Below are 22,556 nucleotides of genomic sequence, written 5' to 3' on the forward strand. Positions count from 1 at the left end.
AAAATGGTCGAATTCTTCCTGAGAACGTGTCGCTCAATATCACAAAAAATTATTAAAAAATGTATATAAATAGTCACTTCTTTCGTTAAACAATCACAAAATGAGTACCGGGAGCTCACTATATCAGTACTGAAAAAACTCATTTTTCCGAAATTCTTCCCTTTATGACACATTATTTAAATAAATGACCCACAGAAAGAAATACAAAAATGATTAAAAAAACAATATGTAGTCACAAAAAAATGTGTTCACTTTTATTTTTTATGACTAGAGCCCGGATTTTGATGACCTAAAAAATCTCAATTAATGCCCTTATAAAGTGCAAAAAATGCCCTTAAAATGTGAAAATTGCGCTAAAAATGCCTTATGACATGACTTAAACAGAAGTAAAAGTATTGAACTAAAACAATGTTTTACTCTTTAAAATTGTTATGAGTCGTTTCAAAAAATATAAAGCAATGCAATACTTGTTCTACGTTCATTAAAGTTTGAAAAATATGTTTTATATCCTAAAATAACATAAAAAAGGAAAATATATTGACTCCAAAACATTTTCATTTTGTATAGAAACTTAAATGAATATAACAACTTCCATCTCATAATATTACTATATCAGAATTACAGTGGATCATTAATTTTTTCTTAATATTTTGAAATGTAAACGAGCGTCTCTTGTCTGGAAGCAAATTTTCATTCCTGCAGAAGCTTCTTTCAACGTCTACTGATGTTATAGGTGCGTACTTGAAAAGGACGGTCACACTTACTGACAATTCTTCTTCAATTTGAAAAGATGTTGCTTCACCTTTTAATATCCTAGAGATTTTCTTCATTGTTTAGAAGCCAGTGTAATAATAAGAAATTATAAAAAATAATAAAAATTAGAAAAAAATTAACAAAAAATTTAAAAAATGCGTTAAAATGCAAAATACGCCCCAAAATTTAAAGAAAATGCCCTACAAATCTCAAAAAATGCTCTAAAGGACAAAAAATATCCAAAAATGCAAAAAAATGCAAATGTCATCAAAATCCGGGCCTTATTTATGACCTTTCGTCTTGCGTACAAAAAATTGAAGGATCTCCTTTATTGAGGGATGGAAAACTGAGATAGAAGAAGCAAACAAAAAAAAATGCTTATGGCTTCATGCCATTCCATAGATGGTTTTAAAAATCGGTATATATATTTTATGTAGAGATTTAAAAATGACCAAAAAATGAAGAAGAAAAAAAATCAGTCGAAGACAGAAAAAAGTTCCAATTTCCTCTCTTCTTTAGGTTCACTGTATCCACAAAAAATAATACAGTCAAACCCCGCTATAGTGAACCTTCAAGGAACCAAAATTTCGGTTCGCTATAACCGGGAGTTCACTATATCCGTTACACAAGCAATGTCACAAATGGTTCCCAAACTCCTCCCTTTTATTACATTATATTCATATAAATGACTGATAAATATTATGCAGTAGCAAAAAATGTGTCATTTTTCACCACTCTTCGTCTTGCGTACAAAAAAAAAATCAGTAATCTTTAGCTGATGAGCAATCCTCAACATCAGATATGGAAACACTTCCCGACTCTCAGATAATTTTTCCTGAATTTTTGTTATTCCGCTTTTTGAACCTGTCTAACCTGCCATTCGAGCACATAAAAGTAGTTTCCATAGATGGTTTTAAAAATCGGTATATGTATTTATTTTGAAGTAGAAATTTCAAAATTATTACAAAGAAAATGGGGAGGAAATCAGTCGAAGACAGAAAAAAGTTCATTATATCCAACTTAATCACTTTTTTGGTTCACTATATCCACTGAAAATAACATTATACGTGTATAGCAAGGCACGGGACCGAACATTTCGTTCACTATATCCGGGAGTTCACTATAAACCACCTTCACTATAACGGGGTTTGACTGTATTCTGAAAAGAATTTTCGTTTATTTTTAAAAAATTTGTCTTCCCTTTAGAATTGAACCTCTTAAAGTCTAGCATAATTCGAGAAATACCTTATGTTATCAATTTTTTAAAACATGTCTATCGTTACAGCTGAATCACATTAGGGAAATTTTACAGTCAGATTTCGTAAGAAAACATATCAAAAAGGCAGAGAGAGTTAATTAATTGATGCTAATCTCGAGGATATATATATTCTAAGAGGTGGGATCCGGTTTTGAAAGAGAGACACACACAGGTGCGCTTATTATTCAAAAAGAGCCCTAGGTGGATGTAGGACCGTCCTTCATCACGAGAGGAATGAAGAGGAGGAGGAGGGGGGTTGATGTGACGCCGAAATCGAACAAAGATTGATTGTGGATGCATCAGTATCGGAATCTTATTTACTTCCATTAAAAGCACCGCTTCTCTTTAAAGTGTTTATACACCACACAAGTCCCAAAAAAATCCTGCTTCAGTTTCCAGCACAAACAGTAAGGATGATAGGTATGTATTCCTTCCTTCTACCAACGGACACAAAATTTCTTTCTTTTTATGCATTTATCGGCAATTTACTTTATGGAATCCTAAAATGTTAATTATTGTGAACGTATTGACTCTTAATTTAAAGAATGTTTCACCAAATAACGTTTCATGGCCGACGTAGTTCTGTGGTTATATGAAATATTGTTTTTGGTGTTATACGCCTGAGCTGAAAATCAGAAATAAGCCGAATTTTGGTGTTTTCCATCAAAAAGAAAAATAACTGCCACGAACGTTGATTACTTCTTCATCACTCAATTTAGCTATTTTAATTTTACTTGAAAAAACGGGATGGAAAATACTTTTTTTTTTTATAAATGTGCTTTTTACTATTTGTTCAACACATTGTTATTAGAAAAATTATACATGAAAAAAAATTTACCATTTCTTTTTTCCATGTTATTTTACTTTAAATAATAATGTAAAGGCAACCAAAATATGAAGCAGGTAATGGCTTATTAATTTTATTTTATTTTATATCCGTCGTTGAACAGCCGACCCAATTTTGGGTTTAGGACAACTCATGTTCAACTCCGTAGCTTTGTCATTTTGAACCCATCCAGAAGACAAGGAAACTCCTGGATCAGTACCCCCAGAGGTACTGATTTGTTATGGGAACATGGAGGACTTTGCGACTCCATAGATTTAAAGTGTATCAGTCACCATTTACTACACGGGGAGTCTTCGGCTGGCGGGGATTGAACCATAACCACCTACGGCACGGGGATTGAACCCACGAACTCTTGCACATCGGCACAGTGTCCTACCCACGAGGCTTTCCCAGCATGAATTATATCTAAATGGGTACCGGTTTCACAATTGTTCGCAACTGATGGAACCCCTTAAATTCTTCCACGCAATCCTAGTGTTCCGCAGGGCCTCATTGTACTACATGTTTCATTCCGAAAATTCAGTTTTCCTGATATCTCACTAAAATTTAAGTAACGTTCTCAACTAACGAAATTTTGGATTTGAGTTATTTGAATTTCGTTCAATAACAAAGCATGGAATTTATAAGTTGCAAATAAAACTGTTGTAGTTAGGGTGAAGAAATTTGATTAGATTACTTAATTGGTGATGAAATTAGAATACTCAATGTGCTAGAGGTTCTAATTTAAAAAAAAAAGTAATATGAAATTAAATCGAATAAAACAAATTCCCTAAAAGGTCTTCTGGAGATGCCTTCCCAGACTCCTAAAATAATACGAGATGTTGTAAGAGCGGCGCTGAAAGTGGCGACTTACAAAAACTTTTTCAGTAGACAGTTTTTTACATTGAATCGCATCATGATACATAGGAGGTTGATGACCTAAATTTATTTAAAAAAATCTATACAAACGAAGCAAAAATCAAAACGAAATAATGGTAGGACAAATAAAATATTTTTGAACACCCTATGAAAAAATGTGAAGCGATAGACTCACGTCAATTACGTTGATAATCATATGAAATTACTACGCAAAATTTCCAAACCAATATTTATGGAGAAAGAATCTTAACACTAAACACAATTAAAACACAAATCAAATGGCGGGCCGCAACTTTATCAAAAGTTTTTGTAGGACTCTTTTATGTTTGAAGGAACATTAAATATTACTGTCAGAGTTTTACCAAGTTGTATAAAACAAAAGTATTGAATGACGAATTAAAATAAGAAGTAGATTTTTGAAAATATTTAATTGTTATTAATAATATTTTTAAAAATATTAAATAAATAATAAAATTTTGGGCTACAATAACTTTAATGTGCCCCTATGTATTAAACAATTAATGTGCAACAGATATCTAATTGTTAAGGTATTGAAACTTACATAGCACACAAAATATTCAATGAGAAAATTGAGGTTTGTCTGATGCAACCACCAGATAATAGATATTTACATTTTAAATTTTAAAATTTACAAATGTGTGTGTAAATATTCTCGTACAAAATGGATGGTTTCAAAAAGTTAAATCGGAGAATTTCTTCGAGAAAATTTCTGATACGCACATGCTAAATTATATTCGCAAAATACAAAAAAAGTGAAGTAAAAAAGAGCAACATACACGATTATTTTTGTATTTGAATAAATATTTTCCTGAATGCAAAACCTGAAAAATAAATTTCTTTGCACCGTTGGTATGTTAAATTTTACAGAAACGAAGAAATTAGATTTTTATTAACGAGAGAAGTATTTTAAACCCATATAGATTTTTTTACGAAAATTGTCCGCAAAAAATGACAACTAATATATTTTAATTCGCGGGCCACAAAAAAAGGGTTCGAGGGCTGCCAGTTGGAAACTCCTGTTCTAAACTGTTCTGCCGATCCAATGACCGGTTGTGGTATATGTACGGTTATTCGAAACAAACAAATGTTTATATATTAACTGTATAGAATTGTTAGAAAAAAGTAATGAAGACAAATGTTCTAAAACGATAAGCGCATGTTCGATGCTAAAGTTTTTAAACGGTTATTTGACCAGTTTTCTCACTATAACTGCAGAAATAGTCAATAAAATGAAACAAAGTTTTTAAGGTCATTTTTGATTAAAAACAAAAACATAATTTTAAAATTTAAAAGAAAAATTCGTTGAAAATTGCGCAAGAGAAGAATATTAAAAGTAATCCTTTCAAGCGCATGCGCGAAAAAGATGTAAAAATATTTTTTCATCATTTTGTTCAGAATTCTATTTGGTAACTCTATTTGTTAGAATTCTGTTCGGACATAAGTCCGATGTCTTGAAAACTTAAAAAATTTCTACCCAATTTTGAAGCTTTTTTTACAATTTTATTGAAAGTGCTAAATGATGAGGGGTTATCCACAAATATCATTTTTCAATTCTGAAACAAAATTTTTAAGCAAATGATAACACCCTCAAATGATGGTTCATAATGCGATATTAGGAAATAAAACAAGTGGAATAAAACAGATCTTAATAAAGCGTGGTCCTATACGATGATATTTTTAACAAATCTTGTTTAACAGTATAAAATTAGGTTTGTGGAAAACCCCTTACAGTTCAAAGCTTTCTTTCCAACCTAGAAAATACTACTTAAAAATTGCTGGAAACTTTTTAAATTCAAATATGATTTTTTCATAAGTTAACAAAAACGATTCAAAACAAAATTAATTTTTTTTTAAGTAACTTCCGCACTTGCTCAGTTAGAAACGATTTCTTTCAAATTATAACATAATATTTTTTTATTATTCATTAAAATTGACTCAAAAACTTTGTTTATTATATTGAATATTTCTGCTGCTGCAGTAAGAAAATGTAAGCAAAAAAAAAATAATTAGTTTTTTATAAAAATGTCCGTATCTCCATAAACCCTCTATCATTTGATAAGTACTCGAACCCACACTATTTTTAAAGAGACTCGAACCATCTATCATTTGATAAATACTCGGACCCACACTATTTTTATCGCTGCTTGAACCCACTATCATTCGATCTATTTTTGTAATACAAGCTCTTTTGTTTAAAACTTGAACCCATTGTCTTTTAATCGGCACATTATCATTTTGTTTAATTTTTGAACCCCTTTTTGTTCAAAACTAGAAAAAACTATCTTTACATTGGTACTCGAACGCCATCTCTTTTTATCCATACTCGAATGAACTATCGGTATTCTTTCGACTTCTGTTTCGCTTGAAAACTGAATCCACTATTTTTTGCATCGATATTCGAACCTGCTAACATTCGATATAAGTTCTTGAACCAACTCATAGTGGACTCGATTGAACTCTCTTTTGACTCGCGAGTCAACTATTATTTTAAATTTTCGAATTCATTCTCCTCTCTCAATACTCGAACTCACTGATGTCATTTGGAAATTCTAAAATTGTTCAAGCTTTGAACAATTTTAGAACTGCCCAAGTGTCCTCATTTTACTAAATATGAAGTTGGGAAAACTTATTTCCTAATTTTTTTTAATCGGAATATGTTGCAAAATCTTGGGAAGTTTTATTTTCCAGAAAGGTTATAGAAAAAAATGTGCTCAATTATAAAGATTTTTATTTTAAAAACGAATAAAAATGAACGAGAGCTGAAGATTCCAATGATTTTAACGTGAAAAAGGTATTTGTTGTACAAAGGAATTGATAAATAAATTACGAATTTTTTTTTCAGTAAGGGACTAAAAAATTGTCCTAACTGGATTTCAAGAACGTGGCGAACTGAAATTAATCTTTTTTTTTTGTTTGAGAAAAAGAAGGAAAAGAGGGGGTGAGACAAAACTTAAATGATTACGTTATTCTTAGTGAAAAGAAAATTGTTTGGAAAAGTTTCAGGACAAATAGTTTTAAAAAGGACCATCTGTGTACAGGCCACTTGATTTTTCTGACATTGAAAGATTCGCCATGAAAAATACTAAAGTTGCCGTATTAGCATATTAGCAGTCCCAGATTAGCATATGAGCTTTACTCATTTATTTTCTTCACAGCTATTGATGGGTTTTCAACGGGTCGCGTTCCCTCAGTGATTTGATCAAGACGCGAAAGTGGATGAACATTGTAAAAATCATAGGTCCAATTTTATTTCCAACTTGATTAGAAATTTAGCTTTAATTTATACTATATTATATGGAGATAACATTAACATTATAATTTATACCATATACAATATTAAACATTAATAATTTATACTAGACTAATTTATATTCCAATAGCTGCCTAGAACTTTCGTTACTTTTAATAGTTTATATTCAAAATATTTTAGACAGCGTTAGATTTTTTATTTATTACATTTTTGAAAATAGGGCACCTAAACTCCCTTCGTTATTTTCAATAATTCGAAGTAAATGTAATAAGCGAATAAAAACAAATGCTGCACATAGACATATCTTTATAGAACTTTTAGGACATTTTATACATTTAAATTCACGATTAACATCAGTTTTAAAGGATATTGAAATTAACTTTAAAAATTCTTTTGATTTTATATTAAATTTACTGCGATCTAAACCAAAGATAAACCTTATAAATATTCCGTAAATTTTCAGGATTTGCAAACTCAAAACACTTATAATTTTTTAAATTTTATTTCTGAGAGATTAGGCCTATTTCAGCATGTTATAAGAAATTTCAATAAACCCGTTCTCAAAACACTAAGATTATTAGAGCGTATAATAAAGCAAACTGCATTCTCTTAGCATCTATCGAATATTATGTATTCGACAAAAGTCATCCAAAAAGTTTTTTTGCATATAAAACTTATTTGCAAAAAGTTATGTAAAATCCTTAATTATTCCAAATATTCAAACTAAAATAGTAAAATCTACGGGAAAAATTTAAAAATCCTATATTTTCATAAGTTAAAAGAAATTAGATTCTATAAAGTGAAATACCAAGAAATCATTTCCATTTAATGGTTTTTATGTTTTTAAAGAATACGAAAATAGTGTTTAAACTATTCTCGAAGAAGTTAAAGATTTAGCGTTAGAACAATATTAAAAAGAGTATAAATTATTAAAAGCTTTGTTTCACACAAAATCTACGAAATTACCGTTAAGACTGCTTCATTTAATTTAGCATAATTTAAGTAGGTTTTTAGCACTAAGGAATAGTTAAATATACTTCAAAAAAAATCACGTGGTATTTTTAAAAATGGCCTTTGGAACTATGACCCAGAAATTGAAATTCAGATTCGTAAAAATTCAAAAATGAATTTTAGTCTTAAAGCATCGAATTTTCAAAAATCAGAGAAAATGTTTCAAAATCCTAAATACAAAGTAATAGCATTTTTCACGAAAGAAAAATTTCTAACCTCTGTTTGCATTTATAACGTTTAATATTTCTATCAAACAAATAGGTTTTGCTGCTAAAATAAATAAATTTTTAAATCTTTACATTTGAATTAATAATGCAATGTAAAAGACACTTAGTATATTTAAAAAGTGATTAGTTTTTTTTACAATATAATTGGAATTAACGTATGCTGATATACTTTGCTTTTCAATATAAAGAACATTTTGCATTAGTAAACCAGATCATTTTAAGTGCCATAAAACTTTTGTTCTCTACCATGCCGAGTAAACTGGTTTTGAGTGGATTTTAAGTAAATTTTTGTAATTTTTCTTCTAAATTTTTTATTTAGGTTTCTTCCGGAAATAAGAGTTCGTGCTAAAGTATGTATAAAAGAGCATCGGTTGTAGCGATCCTACAACGTAACCCAACAAAATTTCTTATTTAATAAAAGACTAAAAGTAAACTAAAAGGTAAATTTTATTTCTGTCCAAGACAAATTACAAACTTTTACAAATTTAGCATTTTAAAGTATCAAAGCAATAATTCAATACAAAATACTGAAAACATTCGCCACTAAATCTATTTAATAAAAAAATTTAAACAAATATTGCATTTACTATTTTGTTTCTCCACAGCTGGAGATTTATAAATGGCTAATTATCTAAGTTAACGTTATTGTTTATTTAACTATTTTATCTGAAACTATTGTTATAAAATTTTTGAACATGTGATTGCAACATTTTTAAATAACGAAACTTAAAAATTAATGAAACTTCACTTTTAAAATTTTGTTCAGTTAAGTTTAGCTATAATTTTATTTCGCAGTTTTGAATTTTTATCTAATCTCATTTAATGAAAGCCAAAGTTGAAGGAATCATTTTGAAAAAGGGGTTTCTTCAATGGATCCAAATTGAAGAAGACCCTTTTACAAAATGACAGATTCAACCTTAGGCTTAAGCTACAATAAAGCTTTAAATTTTGATCTAATCTCATTTAATTAAAGCCAAAATTGAAGGAATCATTTTGAAAAAGGGGTTTCTTCAATGGATCCAAATTGAAGAAGACCCTTTTACAAAATGACAGATTCAATCTTAGGCTTAAGCTACAATAAAATTTAGAATTTTAAACTGAAATAAATTTAAGAAAAATATAAATTAACGTAGTGAATATAATTTTTAAGAGTGTTTTACTATTACTATTAAAAAAGGTCTAGTTTTTAAACGTAGAAAGTTACAGAACAAATAAAACTGCATTGTCATACACAATTTTAAATTTATAGTTCAGACATATCTGAAAATTTAGTAATAAAGAAAACAAAATGATTAATTTAGAAAATCTAAGTTTATAATATTTTGATACCTGGTTTAAAATTTAGTATCTTTGAAAATTCTAAAAAGATTATAAACTTGTTCAGTGACCTTTGGCTTAATACGAAACTACAGGATAAACCAGTATTCATTTTTAAAATGATTTATACTAGGAGCATTTTTAGTGGCGAAATGTGTACAAAAAAGAGTGCTTTAAAACTAATATTCAAGACACATTACTCACCAAATACTTATATATACAATATCGTTGACATCAACATTAAATATAAATTGAATTTCATACTATTTTAATAAAATACATTTGTTATTAAATTCACATTGTTTTAAAATAAAACTAATTTAAGAATACAGTTTGAGTCATGTAATCTAACTGATACAAGATATTTAAGAAAAACATTTAGCTTTAGGGTAACAAGAATTAAGATTTCGAAACAAAATTTCAATTCAAATTTCGTTACTTTTAACACAAGTTTAAAGCGAATAAGAAACTAAAATTATTGGTAAATTGTACTTTTAATTCATGGAAAAAGGTAAATTTAGTTGTAAACATTTCAATTAAATTTTGGCTCATAAAAAGTTCGCATAAAATTTGCTTATTACATTTAAACCTTTTATTTATTTGAAAGACTTACGTAGAATTAAAAATTTAGAAAACTATTAAATGCAAATACTGTTAAATTACTCCAAATTTAGAAAAGTTTTGCTCTAAGACACGCCAGAAATTTGTTTATCGATTATTAGCACTTAAAGATTAATAAAAGTCGAAACTTATCTGCATCGAAATAAATGTTGAAAATGGCAACTATAAATGTTCGCTTCTGTAGTTTATATATTTTAAGACTTGGAAAGTTAGAGCTGCATCATAAATTTTGGTATAAAATTTTCATCGATCGCAAATCTAAGAATTCAAATTCAGAACGATACGAAGTTTTCAACGTTTAGTTTAAGATCTTCCATCAAAGGCAGCCCTCATCAACATAACGCTTAGATCACTTTTTTTAAAAGATTAAGAGATTCTATTGTCTTAATGAGTTGTCTAGTTCTAATAAGCACTTTTAAAGCGCTGGGGGATTTTTTCAGGGCACGAACCTGCGAAACTAAAATTGCAGTCCAGGACCTTACTGTACTCCACCAAACCCTTTTAAATTTTATTCATGACCTAGTTTAAAAGTTTCTATGTTGTATGTGTAGGAACAAATTCTATGTTTACGAACAAATAATTTCTGAAAATTTTTATATTTGAAATTTTTTTAATTTAAACACTTCGGTTTTATAAAAAGTTCCGTCTACTCAAGTTAAAATTTCTTAAACTGGAAAAATTAAAAAGGGTTTAGTTAATAATCGAATTCTATTTAAACTTTTGGTTTAAAAGTATTGTGCATACTGACTGGAGCTTTGATTTCGTTACAAATAGTTTTGTATTGGCTCGAAAGGTCGTATTATGAGATTTAAGGGGTAGCAGATGCAAAACTATATTAATTGAGCAACTTTTTGCATGACTTTTGCCTTAAAGTTTATGTAATTTTAGACAAATCTGGGGCTGTCATTGAAAACAAATCTCTTCATATTTAATTTCTATTTAAAGTATTTTTTTCAAAAGAGTTTCTTTTACATTTCAGATTCTATAAAATATTCATGTCAAAAACAAAACTAGTAGAAAAATAAGTCTGACTAGAACTAAATGGAAACCTGGTTTTCTAGGTAAAATGGACTTAATGGTTTGAATGAAGCTATAGTTATAAAGTTCTCTCAAATGTAATAAGCGCAATTCATAAGTTTTAAATTTATAATAATTGCCGTTAAAGGACCTTTTTACAGTATTTGAAAGTTAGTTTTTACTTTAAAGAACTTGCTGTGACGTTTGAAACAAAAATTCTTTAAAAATTTAGTAATTCAAAAATTTGATTTTTATTAAAAAATAAAAGTCCTGAATTTTTCAGGTCAGTTTCTATTCAGTCCAGTCCAAATTATAATTTTACTTTGATTCCAAAAGATGTTTAGTCTTGTATTCTATTCTTATTCTACTACTGAAGCAGCGAATTAGTGTTATGGTTAATGTTAAGGTATGTTACGTGATTATTGAACAGTTAGTCATTATCTGGCTACTTCAGCAGCAAATAAGAATCATTAAAACTCAAATTTGTGATACTTTAAATGTAATTTATCTATTTACTATTAGTAATTTGGCTGGACTAAATAGAGTGTTACTTTTACAATATTAGCTACTTGCTAAAATAAAATTTTGATATTAGTTTTCAACTACGTTGAAAATTCAGACAAGTAAGCATTTTTATGGAAAAAAACCTATTAAATTTTCCAACTGCAATTACACCAATATTATAAAAATCTTTAGATTTAAGCTGAATCACGCAAGAACAATTCTTTAGAAGTACTTATTTTTGAATTTGTTTTCTCAACTCATTTTAATTAGAGCACGTAGACTATTAAAAACTTTATATAATTAAGCTTAAAAGCAAAAATCCTATTTGGGTTTTTACATTCATATAGTCCCCCCCCTCACTTTCGCCTTAGGGTTTTTAGAATTTAGTAAAATAAAGAGTCATAAGTCCATTTTTTTCCTAACTGAAAAGCAGGTTTACTGTGAAAGCAGAAAAATTTTATGTATTATAAATGCCCTAAAACTGTTTAATTAAATATTCGTTCTAAAAACTTGGTACCGAACGACGTAAATATAAGTCCAGTTTCTGATATTCAAAATCAGATACTTCTGAATTATTAAATATAAATTTAAAAGTATTTTTAGTCTGTTGTGCATCTATAAAAATACCAAAATTTCCAGCAAAAACTTTTAGAATTGCTTGACATTTTAAATTTAATTATTAATTGAATTAAAAAGGGTGTGATTCTGAAAACAATTAACTTGGAAGTCAAGAAAAAAAAACGCTAATAAAGAATTACAATGAATGTTTTTATTTGAAAGCACTCAATTTTATTACTTTCACAATAAGAACGCTAGTTGCTTCTAATTTTTGTGTCAGCAATCTAAATTTGGATAAGTTTGGCGAAATTAACACTTAATTAAGCAATTCCGAAGACTGAGTGATCGTCCGATGTTTTAAATTATAATAGCGCAAAGGATAACTTGAAGGACAAAAGATCTGAGCAGAGTTAAAATCTTACATTCTTCTCGATGACTTCATAAAACGTCCCATATAATCTTAAATCAATTCAAATTTCGGGTAAGGAAAGAAGTTTTTCATGAATTTTGATGAGGGAATTAGCGTACTTAGAGATGTTCTCCATATGCCCTATATTTTTATTATAAAATGATATTTTTGCATCTAACAGTATTTGCTTTTACCAATATTTATTGGAATCTTGTAATTTGACACATTAAAGAAAATGTTTAAAAATAAAAAGTTAAAATTTATGAGCATCTGTTTGCTCCTTGACTTTCTATAGAGTTTAGGAATACTGTAATCAAAATTTAATTGAAATATTTTTAATTATATCTTGCTTGAAAAGAATTCTTAAGGCTATTTATTAGAAAAGTAAGATTGAAACTAATATCAACGATCTAAAATATTTGCATGAGTCAAGATTAACATGTGTAGGCAATTAATACGGTAAGTGTACAAATTAGGAACATTCCACATAATATAAAAAGTTCTTGACCTGTATAAAGTTCTATTTCAATTTGTTGCATTCCACGCTCCTTTTCATGCAATGAACTATGGGTGTTCATTCCTATAGAAGTGAGGACGGTAATAATTCTGAAAAAACAAAAACACACTTTCATAATTAGAGATAAAATGAGTAAATACTTTGACAAATTTCTTTCAAAAATTACTGGAGTGGTAACAGTTTAAAACTTTCGTTGCAAACTAATCTTAAAAAAAGAAATTTTAAACTGAAACTAAAATGGCTCTGGAATTAACCCGTCAATGTAAATTGATTTAAATTTATGTTTTAGTGAGAAAATTTTTTCAACTGACATGAAATTCAAGTTCAATAATTAATATTCATTTGAAACTTTAAGATATAGTACTTTGAAAAAACAAATATTTAAATTTAACACAAGTTTAACAGTTAAAGTTTGAGACGTAACTAGATTTAAAATATTGTATTATATATTATACTTTAAAAAATTACTAACAGAAACTCGAAATTCAGAAGACATAGTCAAACAGAATTTGAACAGAATAAGAATTTGTATCTGGGCTATCGTGATTTCATATACACGATGGTAGAGTAAAAGGTAAAGTAAAAAAGTTTTGCGTGCACAAAACAGTTGTAAAGACTTGTCTTTAGCCAGATTTTGTTTAACTTTCATTAAAACAATCTTAAAAGTCAGATTTCCGTAAAAAGCAAAGAAAAAAAACTGACTTCCACTTTCAAATATAGATTAGTGTCTTAAATTTAATAAATTCAAAAACTACGTAGTTTTATTACACAGTTTAAAATATATATTTTAGAATGCGCAAAAATTTCTAGTAAAAGTTTTTTAAGATAAAAAATTAAATAAAGCTTGCCATAAAATTCAAGACTCATGCAAGCAATTTTTGAAAATCTGTCAAATTGTTTATTTTATGAAAAATACACTGAAAATATACTATTTGCAGAGTAACTTATAGAGCTTAGTAATTGATGTCCAAAAATAAGAGTTTGCGCCTAAAGTACTTAACTAAACAAATATTTTACAGAATAAAATACAGCTAACATACACACCAGTAAGGCTGCAAATTCATCTCATACTGTGAAATTCAGGCATCCGGGGAGCAATAGTCAGGCTGCTCTTTCATTACATGCTGTGAAATTCAGGCATCCGGGGAGCAATAGTCAGGCTGCTCTTTCATTCCATGCTGCGAAATTCAGGCATCCGGGGAGCAATAATCAGGCTGCTCTTTCATTACATGCTGTGAAATTCAGGCATCCGGTGAGCAATAGTCAGGCTGCTCTTTCATTACATGCTGTGAAATTCAGGCATCCGGGGAGCAATAGTCAGGCTGCTCTTTCATTACATGCTGTGAAATTCAGGCATCCGGGGAGCAATAGTCAGGCTGCTCTTTCATTACATGCTGTGAAATTCAGGCATCCGGGGAGCAATAGTCAGGGTGCTCTTTCATTACATGCTGTGAAATTCAGGCATCCGGGGAGCAATAGTCAGGCTGCTCTTTCATTACATGCTGTGAAATTCAGGCATCCGGGGAGCAATAGTCAGGCTGCTCTTTCATTACATGCTGCGAAATTCAGGCATCCGGGGAGCAATAATCAGGCTGCTCTTTCATTACATGCTGTGAAATTCAGGCATCCGGTGAGCAATAGTCAGGCTGCTCTTTCATTACATGCTGTGAAATTCAGGCATCCGGGGAGCAATAGTCAGGCTGCTCTTTCATTACATGCTGTGAAATTCAGGCATCCGGGGAGCAATAGTCAGGCTGCTCTTTCATTACATGCTGTGAAATTCAGGCATCCGGGGAGCAATAGTCAGGCTGCTCTTTCATTACATGCTGTGAAATTCAGGCATCCGGTGAGCAATAGTCAGGCTGCTCTTTCATTACATGCTGTGAAATTCAGGCATCCGGAGAGCAATAGTCAGGCTGCTCTTTCATTACATGCTGTGAAATTCAGGCATCCGGTGAGCAATAGTCAGGCTGCTCTTTCATTACATGCTGTGAAATTCAGGCATCCGGTGAGCATTACATGCTGTGAAATTCAGGCATCCGGGGAGCAATAGTCAGGCTGCTCTTTCATTACATGCTGTGAAATTCAGGCATCCGGTGAGCATTACATGCTGTGAAATTCAGGCATCCGGTGAGCAATAGTCAGGCTGCTCTTTCATTACATGCTGTGAAATTCAGGCATCCGGGGAGCAATAGTCAGGCTGCTCTTTCATTACATGCTGTGAAATTCAGGCATCCGGGGAGCAATAGTCAGGCTGCTCTTTCATTACATGCTGTGAAATTCAGGCATCCGGGGAGCAATAGTCAGGGTGCTCTTTCATTACATGCTGTGAAATTCAGGCATCCGGGGAGCAATAGTCAGGCTGCTCTTTCATTACATGCTGTGAAATTCAGGCATCCGGGGAGCAATAGTCAGGCTGCTCTTTCATTACATGCTGCGAAATTCAGGCATCCGGGGAGCAATAATCAGGCTGCTCTTTCATTACATGCTGTGAAATTCAGGCATCCGGTGAGCAATAGTCAGGCTGCTCTTTCATTACATGCTGTGAAATTCAGGCATCCGGGGAGCAATAGTCAGGCTGCTCTTTCATTACATGCTGTGAAATTCAGGCATCCGGGGAGCAATAGTCAGGCTGCTCTTTCATTACATGCTGTGAAATTCAGGCATCCGGGGAGCAATAGTCAGGCTGCTCTTTCATTACATGCTGTGAAATTCAGGCATCCGGTGAGCAATAGTCAGGCTGCTCTTTCATTACATGCTGTGAAATTCAGGCATCCGGAGAGCAATAGTCAGGCTGCTCTTTCATTACATGCTGTGAAATTCAGGCATCCGGTGAGCAATAGTCAGGCTGCTCTTTCATTACATGCTGTGAAATTCAGGCATCCGGTGAGCATTACATGCTGTGAAATTCAGGCATCCGGGGAGCAATAGTCAGGCTGCTCTTTCATTACATGCTGTGAAATTCAGGCATCCGGGGAGCAATAGTCAGGCTGCTCTTTCATTACATGCTGTGAAATTCAGGCATCCGGGGAGCAATAGTCAGGCTGCTCTTTCATTACATGCTGTGAAATTTAGGCATCCGGTGAGCAATAGTCAGGCTGCTCTTTCATTACATGCTGTGAAATTCAGGCATCCGGTGAGCAATAGTCAGGCTGCTCTTTCATTACATGCTGTGAAATTCAGGCATCCGGGGAGCAATAGTCAGGCTGCTCTTTCATTACATGCTGTGAAATTCAGGCATCCGGGGAGCAATAGTCAGGCTGCTCTTTCATTACATGCTGTGAAATTCAGGCATCCGGGGAGCAATAGTCAGGCTGCTCTTTCATTACATGCTGTGAAATTCAGGCATCCGGGGAGCAATAGTCAGGCTGCTCTTTCATTACATGCTGTGAAATTCAGGCATCCGGGGAGCAATAGTCAGGCTGCTCTTTCATTACATGCTGTGAAATTCAGGCATCCGGGGAGCAATAGTCAGGCTGCTCTTTCATTACATGCTGTGAAATTCAGGCATCCGGGGAGCAATAGTCAGGCTGCTCTTTCATTACATGCTGTGAAATTCAGGCATCCGGTGAGCAATAGTCAGGCTGCTCTTTCATTACATGCTGTGAAATTCAGGCATCCGGTGAGCAATAGTCAGGCTGCTCTTTCATTACATGCTGTGAAATTCAGGCATCCGGTGAGCAATAGTCAGGCTGCTCTTTCATTACATGCTGTGAAATTCAGGCATCCGGTGAGCAATAGTCAGGCTGCTCTTTCATTACATGCTGTGAAATTCAGGCATCCGGGGAGCAATAGTCAGGCTGCTCTTTCATTACATGCTGTAAAATTCAGGCATCCGGGGAGCAATAGTCAGGCTGCTCTTTCATTACATGCTGTGAAATTCAGGCATCCGGGGAGCAATAGTCAGGCTGCTCTTTCATTACATGCTGTGAAATTCAGGCATCCGGGGAGCAATAGTCAGGCTGCTCTTTCATTACATGCTGTAAAATTCAGGCATCCGGGGAGCAATAGTCAGGCTGCTCTTTCATTACATGCTGTGAAATTCAGGCATCCGGGGAGCAATAGTCAGGCTGCTCTTTCATTACATGCTGTGAAATTCAGGCATCCGGGGAGCAATAGTCAGGCTGCTCTTTCATTACATGCTGTGAAATTCAGGCATCCGGGGAGCAATAGTCAGGCTGCTCTTTCATTACATGCTGTGAAATTCAGGCATCCGGGGAGCAATAGTCAGGCTGCTCTTTCATTACATGCTGTGAAATTCAGGCATCCGGGGAACAATAGTCTGGCTGCAATTAAATATTAAAAATTATCTGTAAATTCCTTGTTATTCTGTTTCAATCTATGTATAATCTTTACTTAAGTGTTTTGAAATGCTCTGCGCTTAAACACTTCGTTAAATTTATGATCCTTTATTAAGTAATTTTATATTAGCATACTAAACATTTCATAAAAATATTTATAAATATCAGTTTTACGATTTTTAAATAGTCGATTACGATATTTACATTTTTGGTAAGTTATTTAAAACTTACAAAACATGCTGTTGAAATAATGGCAAAAGTAAGACATTCTTGACTAGCAGCACTACTTAGTACCAAATAATCTACCCGAAAATTTAATGCTGCCGAAAATTAAAAAGTCTTGCATGTTGCAAGAGTAACAGAGCTAAAAGACTGATTTAAGTTCTATCCCAAACAGAATCAGGAACTAAATCAGTGGATACATTAAAAACATTTGATCTTTTAATTTTAATAAATTAAAATTCTCCTGTTAATAACGGGTGTTTGGGAGGCGAAGCCTGCAAATGAAAAGCAAATTTAGAAATTAAATTTAGTTTTACCAGTTTTTCAAATTCTATTTTAGGGTTCTGTAATAGAAAATAGTTGTCAAGGCAATTTTCTCGAAATCTACAAAAGATACTCTTTTTACATTCGAACCGTAGTATTCTCGTGTAAAATAAAAAATTGCTTTTAAACCATCAGAACTCTGTATTTCTATAAAAATTTCATTTATAGTAGATAGAATTGCTAAGTATTGAGGATTGATGGGCGCAATAAAAGTCACGACCCCAAACCAACTACATACGAAAGCAGAGACATTGAAGACTTGAAGAGTTAATTAGCGGAGAAATAGAGCACATAATTAGCACCCCTGCTAATTACTATCGTATTGTATCTTATGCATTTTATTTGATAATTTTACTAGTTTCTATTAATAACATTTGTTGAAATAGAATTTAATCAATTTATTAAAAATTTTATAGTTTGTTTTCATAAAATTTACGGGACCATTTACCTTGACTTATTTTACAAAATTCATCGCTTTAAATCTGCTTCCTGTGGAAGATTTGTAAAATTGAATTCCTCATTTAATGGCAGGGCAAAAAGTTTGCGTGTAACCCAAAAAATGGCGGCAACCGCTTAATAACAAGTGTTGTAGAACAAAGAACAATTCCAGAACATTGTGAAACAACAAGTTTTTAATTAATTACTTTGTGTAAAGTATCTGCCACCACTTTTGGTACTCAGTAGAGCAAACATTTATATTTACCGTAAAATAAGTACACACAGGATTCAATAAAGTTACTTTAAGAGACAATCTGATTAAAGTGAAAAACATTCAATTTAGATTCCATATAAATAGTGACTCTTTAAATAACATTTGTTTGAAAAACCATACAAAGGCGTTGTGTCAAGAGAACATTAAGATTATTTAGAATTAAGTTTAACAGAACCGAAAACTAAAGTTTTCCCCTTTTTCGATCAACACCGTTTAAATTTTGTATGAAGGCTCGATTTGGTTAAGGCTCAGTTTGGTGTTCTTCGCACTATTTTTAGTTGTTCAACATTAAGTTCGGAGAGTTAGTACACCAGTTTTCAGCGTGGTTAAAAGAATCCAGTGTAAATTTAAAGTTAAAATTCTACCAAATAGTAGAAACCCTTAATCATTACATTTGAGAATTTCAATGAAATACTGGTGAGAATATAGTTTGCAGAAAATTCCCATCATAAAACAAAAGGTGAAGACATTAAAAACATCGTATTCTAACTTAAAATCCGAGACTGCAAACTAGAAAATAATGAAATTGGAAGTAACTTAAAATTTAGCGAGTCTGTCGAAAACAAGAATGAAACTTAAGACACCCGCAAAAATCGAAACCTTGAAAAAACGTAGCTTTTGTCAAAGAGGTTTTAATTTGTTTTTGATGTACTTAAAAAAATTTGAGTTTAATAAATTGCTATTTAACTGTCCTTTCTTATTCCAAATTGCACTAAATCTCAGTTTTAATTCTGTTAAAGACCGCTCGGTTGTTTCCCCCGATAGAATCATTTGTGAATAATTGTATTGAACCAAGAGTATGACAATACGGAGTTTGTTGGACGAACATAATGTACAGAATAATTTTTACTCTTTAAATCATGCGATTTTCAATGACAGAATCGGTTTGAATAATAAAATTTATGAAAAAGCTTAATTTTTCACTTCTGACTAACTATTTGATTGCTGTTGCTTAAATTTTATCAGTTTTGGGTGTTACTTTGTCTTACAATTCGAAATTTTAGACTACAAAATAAAAAATTTGCTGGGAATTATCTTCGGTTAAATAAGCTTCATCAATGAGTGAGTCACCGTTTTTGAATGGATCGCCCGATGCATAAAAAAAAATTCAAACCAGAAACAAAATTTGAAAGTTCTTAAGTCTCAAAACGAAAATTCAAATCCTGATTTTACAACTAAAAATACTTTTTAGCGGCGAATATTAGTTTCTATCTAAATTCATAGCAGTGTTGAAGACAACCAACATGCAACCTATAGTTTTCACACAAAGTGTATCGACGTTCAAAAAAAAAAAAGAGTATTTAATGTATGGTGTGAATGAGCGAGAGACTAGAGTAAGCTTCTACCATTATAAAAATTTCAGATTTATAAACAGTTAGATTATTAGAGCCTATAAATTCCTGAAAGCTAGATTCGGTATTATTGTGAAAAAAGTTTCTTTATAAGATTGTTTATGTTTTTAACATCTAATTTAGAAAAATAGTGCATCAGTTTTTACACTGTACGCTTATTTCTTTTATTTCTTTGTGTTCCCAACCAAAACAAATTGCGTTTTCGAGAGGAAATTCTTAAAGTTTAACGTTTACAAATGCTTAGTCTCAAAGAGTAAAGAAATATTTAAAGATTAAAACAAATCTTCATTAATGGAAAACACAAGAAAATGCTCACCTTTGTTTTCATAGAGATTCCACAAGCATTGGTAGTTTTATAATCAGGAAAAAGAAACTCCATTCGTAATTAGACAAATCCAGTCAGAAATCCTGAAAGAAGCAACAAAGAGTAACGTTACTTTTAAAGAAACTAGTCGCCAATATATATATAATACATTGATTAAAAATATATTGGAGAATCGTAAAGGAGAATAGCACATGAACTTTGCATAAAGTTTAGAAAAATTTAAGTAGATTGCAAATTCAATATGGATATATATTTTGTGGGCAGTACATTTTATTCATAGCGGTCAGGAAACTAAAATAGATGCTGCTTTTTAAACCCACTGGAACCAGAAAGCAGGGAAGGCCGCGGTTAAGATGGACTGACTCGGTGGATTCTTACAATTAATGAAAAGAATTGCGGATCAAAGATAAATCGGAAGTCATTATGGAGAAATCCTCAGAGGAAGGCATTGGCCCACATTGGGCTGTCTGGCCAATTATGATGATGATTATGGTTAGGAAAATAGGGAAATTTCTTCCAAGTCAAAGTTGTAATTATTATTTGAGTACACTAGCAAATTTGAAAGTGTCCAAAATTTCGCAACAAGACACATTTTTTTGGGTTATATATTAACTATATATTTTGCTTACATCATCGAGAAAAACATAAAACGATGATAGCCGGAGAGCACAAATTTGAAAATTTAATTTAAAAATTTGAATAGGAATCAGAAAGCGGTTGGAATTTACTACAAACTATCGCTTAGCCATTATATTTGAGATAGTTATAACAAGGAAACTATTGAATAAACTGATGAGCAGGTCTGAAATTGTTCGTAGGGGGAGTTCCTGTTAAGGTAGGAGTGTTCACAATACGTCCGGGTCACCAATGTGGAGAGTAAGTAGTTAACAACAATGTCAACTGTCAGGTACCACAACATAGAGTTTACATGTCTTGTATACTAGTGAATTGGATTTATATTTTTTTAGTGGTAGATACACTACAAGTTTCAATTGTAAGATTCCAAATAAGAAAGAAAATTACTAGAAACCAAATATGTGATCTCTAACAAAGATCTACTTTGTATTAATTAATATTTTAATTTGAACAATTCCAACATTCCAAACATTTCTAAACATTTTGCATGTAAAATAAGGAATCAAAACTCTGCAACAAAAAGAACTGCATGAAAGAAAATGGAACATAAGAGTTTAATAAGTCGAATTTTCAATAATAGGAACAATTTTAGTTCACTACAAAAACTCTGGTGTAAATTCATAGTTCGATCTAATAACAAGAATTCGAATGCATTTATTTAAATTATCTTTCAAATCAAAATGGCAAATTTTGGACGCTTATCATGTTTACCTTTTACCGAACAACAAATTTTGGTTGAAAATTTCGAATCAAACATTACACATGAAGCAAGAAATTAGCAAATGAAACATTAGACAAAACTTTTTAAATGATACTTTATACACTTATTGTTTAAGGAGTAGTGGTTACTTAATGTTTACAAGCAATTAGTTTTACATTTAAAGAAGGCATGTAAAATGTGTTAAATCAGTTTTACTAGACTTTACGCTACACCGGAAAAGGTTATTCAAGCGAATATTACGTACACATTTTAACCAACGTGTCTGGATGCTTTAAGCATCTAAATGCTATTTAAAACTCCTTGTTTAAAAGAATTAAAGATTTAGTGAAATTTTGTTTCATTTGAAATTAAAATTATTTATTTTAGAGTTACTAAGACTTATTCAACGACTATGAAGTTGATATGAATATGAACTTTTCTATTTTAAAATAATTTCATACAAAAAATATTGCTGATTATATAAGAACGAAAGTAAACTTACCTGTTAATATTGAACCAACAACAGAAGGTATATCCCACAATTTTAACTTCTTTGTACGAACATAAATACGTGGCTAAAGAACGAGTCGTTCGGTGTTATTGAAGAACTGGTCATCTGAGACCTAAATATCCCATGACGGGAACTCACATAGGACAGATTGGGTAAAGAACGAGAGCGAGTGTTGCTCTTTTTATAAAAGAGGGTGGATGCTTGGGATCGCATCCGACTGTTCATTTTTGTCACAAGAACCATTTTTCTCTTTAGCAGGCCTCCTTGACCGGAAAGGATTTTTCTATTTCTGATGGGTTCTCACA

General features: G+C 31.5%; 1 protein-coding gene and 2 long non-coding RNA genes across 6 annotated transcripts in view; 1 reads left to right on the plus strand and 2 right to left on the minus strand.

Annotated features, from left to right (window-relative positions):
* The window catches only part of LOC107450698 (monocarboxylate transporter 12), a 77,547-nt gene that overhangs the window by 19,523 nt on the left and 35,468 nt on the right, over nucleotides 1-22,556 (plus strand). The window contains exon 1 of one of the 3 annotated variants that reach the window (XM_087166999.1): nucleotides 2,188-2,431. The exons of the other annotated variants lie outside the window; for them this stretch is intronic. Coding sequence (XP_087023125.1) covers nucleotides 2,425-2,431 — 7 coding nt within the window. The 5' untranslated portion in view covers nucleotides 2,188-2,424. Of the gene's footprint in view, nucleotides 1-2,187; nucleotides 2,432-22,556 lie in introns of those variants that run through there. 3 annotated transcript variants of the gene reach the window in all.
* Nucleotides 12,798-15,102, minus strand: LOC147806696 (uncharacterized). The gene is made up of 2 exons (XR_015435021.1): nucleotides 14,213-15,102; nucleotides 12,798-13,257 (listed from the first exon to the last, which is right to left on the minus strand). It is a non-coding gene; the product is annotated as an uncharacterized LOC147806696 (long non-coding RNA).
* LOC147806697 (uncharacterized) lies at nucleotides 16,077-22,406 on the minus strand. 2 transcript variants are annotated; one of them, XR_015435023.1, is made up of 3 exons: nucleotides 22,243-22,406; nucleotides 20,396-20,487; nucleotides 16,077-16,914 (listed from the first exon to the last, which is right to left on the minus strand). It is a non-coding gene; the product is annotated as an uncharacterized LOC147806697 (long non-coding RNA). The 2 variants fall into 2 exon arrangements; XR_015435022.1 differs by having other exon boundaries at nucleotides 16,077-17,454.

Source organism: Parasteatoda tepidariorum, chromosome 7 (genome assembly GCF_982258835.1).
Source record: "Parasteatoda tepidariorum strain Cologne lab strain chromosome 7, Ptep-v5.0, whole genome shotgun sequence".
In the NCBI taxonomy this organism is placed as follows: Eukaryota; Metazoa; Arthropoda; class Arachnida; order Araneae; family Theridiidae; genus Parasteatoda; species Parasteatoda tepidariorum.